This window comes from Montipora capricornis, chromosome 13 (assembly GCF_036669925.1).
Source record: "Montipora capricornis isolate CH-2021 chromosome 13, ASM3666992v2, whole genome shotgun sequence".
In the NCBI taxonomy this organism is placed as follows: Eukaryota; Metazoa; Cnidaria; class Anthozoa; order Scleractinia; family Acroporidae; genus Montipora; species Montipora capricornis.
In genome coordinates, this window is record NC_090895.1 from 313,379 (window position 1) to 323,378 (window position 10,000).

General features: G+C 40.7%; 2 protein-coding genes across 2 annotated transcripts in view; one reads left to right on the plus strand and one right to left on the minus strand.

The window, feature by feature from the left end:
• Positions 1-4,031: 4,031 nt before the first annotated feature.
• Positions 4,032-4,766, plus strand: LOC138029604 (uncharacterized). The gene has a single exon (XM_068877300.1). It carries the CDS (start codon positions 4,032-4,034, stop codon positions 4,764-4,766), a length of 735 nt encoding a protein of 244 aa, XP_068733401.1.
• Positions 4,767-6,840: 2,074 nt separating this feature from the next.
• Positions 6,841-10,000, minus strand: part of LOC138030261 (RYamide receptor-like) — a 4,023-nt gene continuing 863 nt past the window's right edge. The window contains exons 2-4 of the mRNA XM_068878161.1: positions 9,807-10,000; positions 8,641-8,886; positions 6,841-7,694 (exon numbers count right to left, since the gene is read on the minus strand). The exon at positions 9,807-10,000 is cut by the window's right edge and continues 74 nt beyond it. Of these exons, the coding sequence (XP_068734262.1) occupies positions 7,416-7,694; positions 8,641-8,886; positions 9,807-10,000 (719 nt within the window). The 3' untranslated portion in view covers positions 6,841-7,415. The remainder of the gene's footprint in view (positions 7,695-8,640; positions 8,887-9,806) is intronic.

The following is a 10,000-nucleotide window of genomic DNA, read 5'->3' on the forward strand; positions in this document are numbered from 1 at the left end:
TTTGGGGGCGTATAAAGGGTACGTCAACTCCCAATCTGGAATGTGGTAAGACATTTTAGCTCTCTTGGGTAAAGGAGGCTGAAATAAATGAGAGAAACACACTTAACAAAACAGTGCAATGTTGATAACTAATATTATCAAAAAGTCATTGACCTCCCGGTGGAGGCATCAAAGGATTCACGCCACTAGCACTCTTCGGAAAAAGAAGTCGAGAATTTCTTCTATAGCACGTACCAGATATATGGCCTAGCATGCCACAAGCATAACAATAGACTCTCAGTCTACGAGGAGATTCTCGGTCAGGCTGACGGGAAACTGCACTAGAAGGACTGGGGGTAGTCTTGAAGGACTTGTCGACCTTAGAAACAGTTTCTATGACCTTTGCATACTCTTTGTCAGCGAGCAATGCTAAAAAATACGCTTTAAACTGCTTTGTATGCACTGCTAAGTTTTCTCTTAAGTTGCATGCTATGACGTCGTAAGTCAAGGCTCTCTCGTGACTCGAAACCTTTGCCACAGAGGCCAGCTAATCCGTTAATCTGAGAGCCTCGCACTTGTCGAAGACCTCTTCTCTTCTAAACCCCTACTGTGTTATTTTGGTCAAAAGGGAAGGCACATCCACAGCCGTAGCCGCATCTTCTAAGGACTTAATTAATCCTGGCGGCTAAACTCGCGACAGGGTCAGCCTACAAGCAACGGAGGCAGACGAGACACACTGTGGGACTGGCTGCCAACCCTTGGGCGGCATGACAACAATTAAAATCGCAGACAAAAAACTGAAAAGTAGCATAGAAACCCACCTAGGAGATGGCAGCCTGAGCGTCAGTAATCCGACTAAGGCATTAGATACCCTTTCAGACAGCCATCGGGAAAATTAGAAATAAGCGATAATGAATAAAAAACATAAACCATGCCTCGCCGTTAACGGAGAATAGCTGAAAAAGAACTGACCAGGACAAGCAAAAAAGCAAAAGGGTTAATCCCATAAGCGAAGGGAATAAGAAAACACATTAGCGCAACACAGCTCAATAAGACAAACTTATTCCAACCATGCACACGCAATAAATCCGCGTGAAAAAGGGTGAATCTGACAGTGTAGACACACAATATAACGAGCACGCGCCTAAACTCGCAATATGATAGGGAGAGGATACAGGGTAGAACGCACGTTATGAGGTGGCTGTCCAAAACGAATTTGCAAATAGGGACAGTAGCATACCTGCACACAATAGAATGTACCAAAGCGTAACAACAGCAGAATAATCATCCTGAAGCCATCCGTAACCGAAATTTGCATGACACAGAACAAACAATAAAATCCAAAAAGCAAAAAGAAAGTACATAATAACAACCACAACTGTTGAGGTAAAAGAAACTAAAAACTGGAATTATCAGGGTACAGCGAGTAAATACACGTCAAAAGAAGTAAAAAATTACATACACCTTTGGGGGAAAAAAATATAAAGACTCGACGCAAACTGAAAATTACGCTGCACAACCGAGCACGAACTATGAATTCGAATAGCAAAATGAAATCTCACAAACACGCGTGCATAAAATACTGAGGGAAGTCATGATCAAAACACGCCAAAAACGAAAATTTACGGGATGAAGGACGTACAGAAAACTCCACAAGCAATATGAAATAACATGAACTCACGTGCCCAAATCAAAAAACACGGAAGGGAAGGTTCAAGCACGCCATAAAACCGAAATTTACGGGGCACCACAAATTCCTCAAGCAAGATAAACTGCATAAACTCACGTGTACAATTCCTAAGGAGAGGGAGGGGGAGGGAAGGTTCAAGCACGCCATAAAACCGAAATTTACGGGGCACAGCACGCACAACAAACTCCACAGGCAATAAAACTGCGAAAATTCACGTGCACACATCCTAGGGGCAAGGAAGGGAAGGGGAAGGATCAAGCACACCGTAAAATCGAAATTACGGGCTACATCACGTACTATAAACCACTGAACAGCAAAATAACATTGCATGAACACACACGCAAAATTCATGGGGGTAGGGAAAGGAAAAACCCACCATAGCAGCGAGAAATATGGGAAACATGGCGAGAAACCGTGCAGGAGGACATAAGGTAAAAGAACGCGAGATTAAACCTGCACAGCGGGGGCAGCAGCAATATTCTGGGCTGGCTGTACTTGTGGTTGGTCAACATCGGGTCGCTGAGGTTGCACGTTCTGGTTCTGGTTCTGATTCTGGATAACCGCTTGAGCCGGCCTCATGCCGGCATCCATTAAAGGTGCTTGAGGTTCATCTGCCATGTTGGTCTACACGTCTAGGCGTCTTTAGCAAAATGGGCCCCGAAGGTATCCGGGGGCTCTTATTTATACTCGCTCTGTAAGGGACTAGCGCAAATAGGAGATAATTCTGTCGTCGTATCATAGGGGTCAGTGGTATGCCGTATTGTGTGTGTAAAACGAACATGGCTGCATGTGAGCTGAGAATTAAGTGTTGTGTTCTCGAAACTGTTGTTCCTCCCATGGAAGCTTTCCCAGCCGGTCAACAAACGACCTCCGGAGGCGAGAGCTTCTAGGGGGGGTCCGGGGGCATGCTGGCATGCTCCCCTGGGGAATTTTGACAATTAGGTTGTTTGAGACTGCATTTCTTGCGTTCTGAAGGCAGTATGATATGAAAAACAGGCAGCCAAAAGGGAACTTAAAAATGTGGATATTACTCAAACTTTTGAACTTTAAAATTGATTTTTTTTTTTTGGAACAGACACCACATTACGTATGCATTTTACAGTTTTAGGGAATAATGTGGCTGTTTAAAAACAACAAAAATAGACATAAAGTTGAAAATCCAAAGAGCCCATGAGTAGGAGCTTGCCTCTCCCATACAAGCCCTATGGGTCAACCTTTGCACGTATCTTTCTATTTTTAGAACGCCACGAGTTCTTCCGCACGGCACACGCTGTTTAAAATGGCCAATCAAAATAAAGTCATTGTTTAACGAAGACAAAATTAGCAAAAACAATGGATGCAAATTGTGTAAATTGATGTAAAGGTAAGTTTACTGCTGAACGGTTTGTTCTAAATAAAGAAAGATACGCGCAAAGGTTGACTCAAGGATTTAGTGCACATGGAGGCTTCCACTCATGGAATCCTGAAAATTCCCATTATTCGCTGGGCTTTCTGTAGCAAACCGTGATGATCAGCACTTTCATTAGTGTGCGAAGCTCAAACCTCCTTGGGTACGTCTTAGCAAACTTCCAGATCAATGTATGTTAGATAGTGGATGTGCATAAGGGCCAGTAAAGAAAGCATCTCTTGTGTCATGTTGGCTCTCTTAAAAACGTGTAGCCGTCTTAGAGCACTTGCACTTCATTTTTACTAAACAAGCAGTGAACCAGAACATAACTATATTATATAATTTTTATCAATTCCCTTTTTTAAAAGCGTTGGTCAACATAAAAGTGGACCTTCGGAGCTTGTGGAGGAGGTGGGGGAGGGGGGGGGGGGGGGTGGGAGGTCACTTATTTAAAAGCATTGGTCAACATAAAATGGACCTACGGAGCTGCTGCTACGAGGAGAGGGGAGTGAGTAAGGGTCCATAGATAAAATTGACTCACAAGCATTCTTCAAAAACTCGATGAAGTTGTCAGAGCAACAGGTAGGGTTAGGTTGATGATAATCTAGTGCAGCATAAAATGTTGAAATTTCACCGGTGAAATTTCAACCCACAAGCACTCAAAATCATTTTGGGGAAAGACAAGCTTCTTTATTTTCCAGTCGTTTCTACAGGAACATTGATGCTTTCGCCCACCTAATCCAGTGTTCAGATGACCGCAGCCTATTCTTGGTCATGAGAGATGCGAAGGACGATGGCAAGAAAGCTCGACAAATACTGAGGAATCACTACATGGACAAAAGCAAACCACGTGTTCTTGCGCTTTACACCGAACTTACTTCACTGCAAAAAGGTCATGCTGAGAGTATGACATCATTATTGCAGGTGGTAATACTGATTTGAAAAAGGCCAAAGAGTCTTATGATGAGATTCAAAATGAAAGACCTAGGTGTTTTATCATGGTCCCTAAGTGTTCAATTCAAGTGTGGAAAGGATTGTATTGAAATGAATCAAAGCAAGATTCTGGAAAGGTTCAACATGTCTGATTGCAAGCCAAAAGCAGTTCCATGCGAGCTGGGCGCTAACAAAGCCATTGCAGTCAATAAAAGCGAATTTGAAAATGTAAACCTGTATCGTGAAATTGTTGGAAGTTTGATTTATCTCATGACTTGCACAAGACCCGATTTGTGTTATGTTGTGACGTATCTATCCCAACATCTGTCAAAGCCAATGAAATCGCATTATGGGATGGCTAAGCAAGTGCTGAGGTTTTTAAAGGGTACTCATAACAGATGCTTAAAGTTTGTTAAGGGAACGCAGATGAAACTAGTGGGATATAGTGATTCAGACTGGGCTATGTCTAATGATAGACATAGCATTAGTGGTTATGCATTCAAGTTATGTGATGAGAGCTCACTGATTTCGTGGAAAAGCAAAAAACAGTCTATTGTAGCATTGTCCTCATGTGAAGCTGGATATGTAGCTTTAGCCACTGCTACACAAGATAAATTTCTTAGACAACTTCTTGCTGATCTAATGTGTCATCCTTACAAGAACGTTTGTATATATGTAGATAACCAGGGAGCGATTGCATTAGCTAACAATCCTGTACATCACAAAAGATCAAAGCACATCGATGTAAAATATCACTATGTAAGACTACAATTGTAGAGATTCAGAACGGAGCTGTCAGCTTAACTTATGTACCTACAGATAAAAATGTTGCTGACGTAATTTACCAAGCCTGTAATTAGAGTTAAACTCGATAGACTGTTAGGTTAATGCAGCAAACCCCAAGTTGTGTTTGAGTGACTGGGGGTGTTGGGTGCAAACTCAACATGTAAATCTCCTTGTAACCGGAAGTAAATGTATGGTACCTGTAACACTAGATTGAGGCTGGTTGCATCAGCCCACATCATGGTGAATGTTGTGAAAGAAATCTGTGTTGGAATAAAACTGAATTGTGTTTTTACGTGAAGTTTGTCTTATCCACCAAGAACTATGGCCACACTTGTAACACACAGTACCTGATGTGTTGAAGAAATAAGTCCAAATTAACTGAATGGCATTGCCAAGAGATTTCTTGACATTGTCGGCACTCTTACACCCTTCTGAATCACTTTTCTGTAGTAGTAGGTCATCATTGACTGTAGCCCGGCCCGTGACTTCGCCATGGCCAATGTTAATAAACAAGCGATTGAACACAGTTCACTTTCATGTTAAACACGTTATTTTTAGCGATAACTCCGAAAAAGTTGCATAATTTGTAACGCAGACAAGGTGTACATGCAAAACAAGAACCAAGACGACGACGTGCGCGCCCGGTATTAATATCAACAGGGTCGCACAATTAAAAAAAAATGACATACTTCGCCGCTGGGTTCTCTGTCATTTCGCTCACGCTAACCAAACCAATGCTTGAAATTCGCATGGAAAGCATCCAACAAACTGAACTTCGAGTGAAATGTTAAATTATCATTAATTCGCAGATCGAAAGTGTCGCCTATGCTAATTTCCCTTACGTAAACAAGCCATGTCATTTTTGACGGTCGATGTCAATTTGAGTAACCAAGCCTTTGATTCGGTTAGCTTTCTATGACTTTACTTAAATACTTTAAATTGCCAAGTTGAAGTCGATGTTTCGGTAGGGTAGAGGTTAAGTGCATTTGCTTTAAATCCATTGAACCGAGTGCGACTTCGTTCGATCAACTTTTTCTAATTTTTTTTACAATTTTTTTCTAAGGTTTTTTCTCAGTTTTTTTTCCAAATTCTGAGTAACATACGCTGCTAATCTAGTCCTATATTAAGTATTTTTTCCTCATTTGCAAACGACAAACTTAACAGTGAAAACTGTTCTCAGTCTCATCCAAATGGCATCGCTTGTTTACGAAAGGGAAAATTGCGTCGCCCAATTTCTCGCCTAAAATACAGCTCAGATAACTTCACGCAGCACGTAGGGAATTCAAACACAAGAAATTAACTCCTCAAGCTGGACGTAATCTTTGACAAAATGAGATCATTCGACTACAAAAGTCCGAAAATAACTGCTTACCTTAAAATTTGAGGAACCCGGCCATTTCTCCATGGCGAGAAATATAATTTTACTGTTCCCCGGGTCCCGCACCATATATGTTGCAGTATGCTTCGTTCTTAAAGCAACCAACCTCGACTGTGGGATGCAGGATTGCGGGAACTAGTTCTATTCTCATATTGACATGGTGCTGTAGAAACATTTGACAAATTTTGTTTTTACCAAAATTCAACACTCAATTAGTACACAGCAATTTTCTATTTATTAATCATCAAAACAAACATCGCAAACCAACCGAAACCGATTGTGCATAATTTCACTTAACGTGCTATGCATTATCTTTCCTTCTTTTCCTTTAAGGGTCAAGCTAAGACATTTTCTGACTTGCACTAATTAAGTCCTATATAACAAATTGGTTCTGGGTCTTTTCAAAGTTGTAGGCATTAGATTTCTGGAAAGCCATGTCACATAAATACTAACTATGATTGATAAAGTCAAACTCCCCCAACTCACTAAAATCTAACTCAGGCTACCCACACCCCCCCCCCCCCCTCCCCAAATTAACTTTGGTTTGCTCTTATAAGTGCAAGCTAACAACTAGATCATAGCTTATGATTTTAAAAAGACACCTGTTTATTTTGACTGAAATTTACTTATTTATTGGTCCGCCATTACTAACTTTAAAATCTTGAGAGTGCTGGTTTGAGGAGAAAATGACGTCAAAGACTCACTGGTTTAAGAATGTAATGCGTGTGTACGCGGCTGAATTAATATGCAGCACGGAAGTTTTGGGCTTTCAGATTTTTAAACTTGTGTTTTTCATATAAAATAAGTTGCGTTTACACGCTGAGATTTTAAGCTAGTGAGTAAATGAGGTCACGTTTCCCTAGATCCAACCCTCTGAGGTCCAATCGGTCAATTTTGAGTAATGGCGGACCGAGAATCCGAACCTTACACTCAAAATAAGCAGCTTTTGGATAAATATCAAAGCTCAAACTTTTGCCAGTCAGGTGTTAAGCGAACACGCTTTCAAAGTCTAAAGAAAAAAAGAAAATGACTTTTTAACATATGTATAAAATTTGTATAATCGAAGGTGCCGATTGCTTTCTTCAAAAGTTTCATGAAATGTTATGTCCTTGAAATCTGATAAAGTTAAAGTTAAATGCCTCCTCTTTAGTGTTTCGTAAGAAAAACCGGTGAAAACGCTATCTGGCTGAAAAAGGATTCTAAACCATCTCGAGATTTCGACTCAGCGTAGAGTATTTCAACCACAACTTTAATACAGAAAGTCACGATAAAGCCTGCTGACCTGGCAACTGCTGTCTTCTAAACACCATTTCTTTAATCTTCACTCTGAATCGTTGGTTCAAAAGAGCGTAAGCAAACGGATTGAAGGAGGCGTTAAACATGAGCATTGTGTGGACGATGGCAATTGGCAAAGGAAGGGGCTTGAAGAAGTAAAAGCGCTCAAGGAGATGAAGTACTGTGTCAGAATACCAAACCAAGGTAAAGATGGCGGTGACTGTCACAACCATAAGCGTGATTCGCTTCCTTACCTTCAACAAAGCCTGTTAAGACACAAAGATATCAGTTTAGAACAAGAAATCAGGTTTTGCCTTAGACACACTGTATCTATTCTGTTACCGGCAAATGACGTGTCCCTGGTGTACTTATTTGGAACGTTCCGACAGTTGTCAGGCGTACCTTGGTATGGCATAATTTCCCAGGGTAGTTTCAGCTGAAAGGAAACTGTTTCCAGGCCTGAATGAAATATTTTTTTACAAATATCATTGTTTCATTGCCAGCAGCGAGAAATAAAGATACAGAGAATATTTGATGGCCAAAGGGAATTCAGAGGAAATTTCCCACTCCCACTCCGGATTTGAACTTGAAGACATCATGGACAGAAATCAAAGGTATTTAAAACTGTGCCTCGCTCAGCGGATCAACCTCGTTCCCAGAGTCTCTGTACTCTTGGGAGCCTAAGAACGAGGTCGGGCTTCCCAAAAACTGTACTCTTAATTGGTTAGAGTCGTACCTCTTGTTGAACACTATATTCCATTGGCTGTATAGTGTCGTACTTCCTATTGTTTTCTGTGCCAAATCCATTGTTATCTTTGTTCGTTCTACTGTTTTTTGCCCAATCCTGAACCCTGACCCTCTTAATTAAGCAACATAGGCGTCATCTTAAAGAAAGTCCTTGGCGGCTTATTATAAACGATTATTACCAGGCCAGAAGTCACAGATCATTGTGACTTGTGACCTGTGTTTTGTACCTGCCCTGTTGAGATGTATTCGCAAAGGAGGCGATGTCCACTAAAACAGCGTCATTCTCGAGCCAGCAAATTCAAGAAAATAACCGGTACGATTTCGAGAGCAAGTAAAAAAGGCAAGAGTTATCGGTTGGAGAATTTGATTAAAGCTGCAACGCAGAGTCACATACTTTTTTTAGTTAAACCAATGCATAAATGATTTAACTTGCCAGGGGACGTGGACAGTACTGACGCCTTTTACCTGTTGGTCAGGAGGAAGAACGAGGCCACCAGGATACTTAAACCACAAAGTATAAATCACTCTGGAGTACAAGGCAGCCATTACCACACAGAAGAAAAAAATAGAAACAGACCATGACACAATCTTAAGTTGGTCAATCCACCGTTCTTGAGGCAAGCATTCGTTGGTGTCCACTTTATGATTTGTTTCAAAAAAAGCCGGGAGTGCAAGAACGATTGAGAAGATCCAACAACTGGGAATGATCACCTTGAAAAAGATAAATGTTTAAAGTGAGTCAGGTTCAGTTATTAAAGTGTTACATCTTTAATTTGTTATACTTTTGGTCAAAGAGAAGAAGCAATGATTTCAATTGTAATGTATTTCAGTTATCAAGGAAATTATCAGTCGCTTTTATCGGTTTTTATTTCAGTTGGAAGGGCATCTTCATTGAATCATTGACTCGCTCAAACTAATTGCCAATGACTATCATACAAGTTCGGAGGATTATATAAAACTCTTTTATTTGGGGTATATAATTTATCTTTAAATTTACTTTCGACACTTTTAATTTGCCTTTCCGGTATTCTATATTAGGTTGTCATTCAATGAAAAATCAGTCAGATTTAAAAGTCTATTCTAAATCAAGGACCACTTTTTCGAAGAGTGGCTAGCGCAGGAGCAGGGTTCCTGGATAGCGCTAATAGATTGGATAGGACAATTCGCGCGGCATATATATGGGTGCCGAGGACCTCATTTGTACGCTTTGTGTGCGATTTCCAGGTTTATCGATAAAAGCACATAGCGTATTGTCCCGCTAAGAGGAAAATTTGATAGTTAAATGTTATGCATTGTCAATGAATCTTTAACCAGAAAATACGAAATGTTTTTCGTTGTCCGTCAGATGAACCATGAAATTATTGGCTACAAAGTTAGACTGAGAACAATAATGGTGCATTCGTTTATATTTCGATGCGTTTTTTAACGAAAAATTAATTTGGTTGGACTATTCAGTGTAAGGAAAGTCAGGCAATTTTTGCGAAGTAGTCGTTTATAATTAACGGTTCAGTTGGCAACGCAGTTTAGTGAAATTGAATCTAAGTAAGCAAACAAGTTTTGGTGTGAGTTCGCTGGTAGTAGCTCTGCCCACGCACCACTTCTCATTACATTCCAGTCCTTCAGAGACATACCTTAAGTGTTTTCTTTGATAGATTTCTTTGGTTACCATGGAGATTTCTTACCGCAAAGTAGCGTTCCACGGCGATCACCACTAGAGTCGGGGCGGAACAACCAGCACCGATCCACTGTATTGAAGAATCTCGTAAGAAACAAAATTCTTTCCCAGACAAGCCCTCTGGTTTGGTGGGAATGTGTCGAAAAATCA

Coding starts and splice junctions, on each gene's coding strand:
- LOC138029604 (XM_068877300.1), top strand. CDS start 4,032: ATGAAAGACCTAGGTGTTTTATCATGGTCCCTAAGTGTTCAATTCAAG.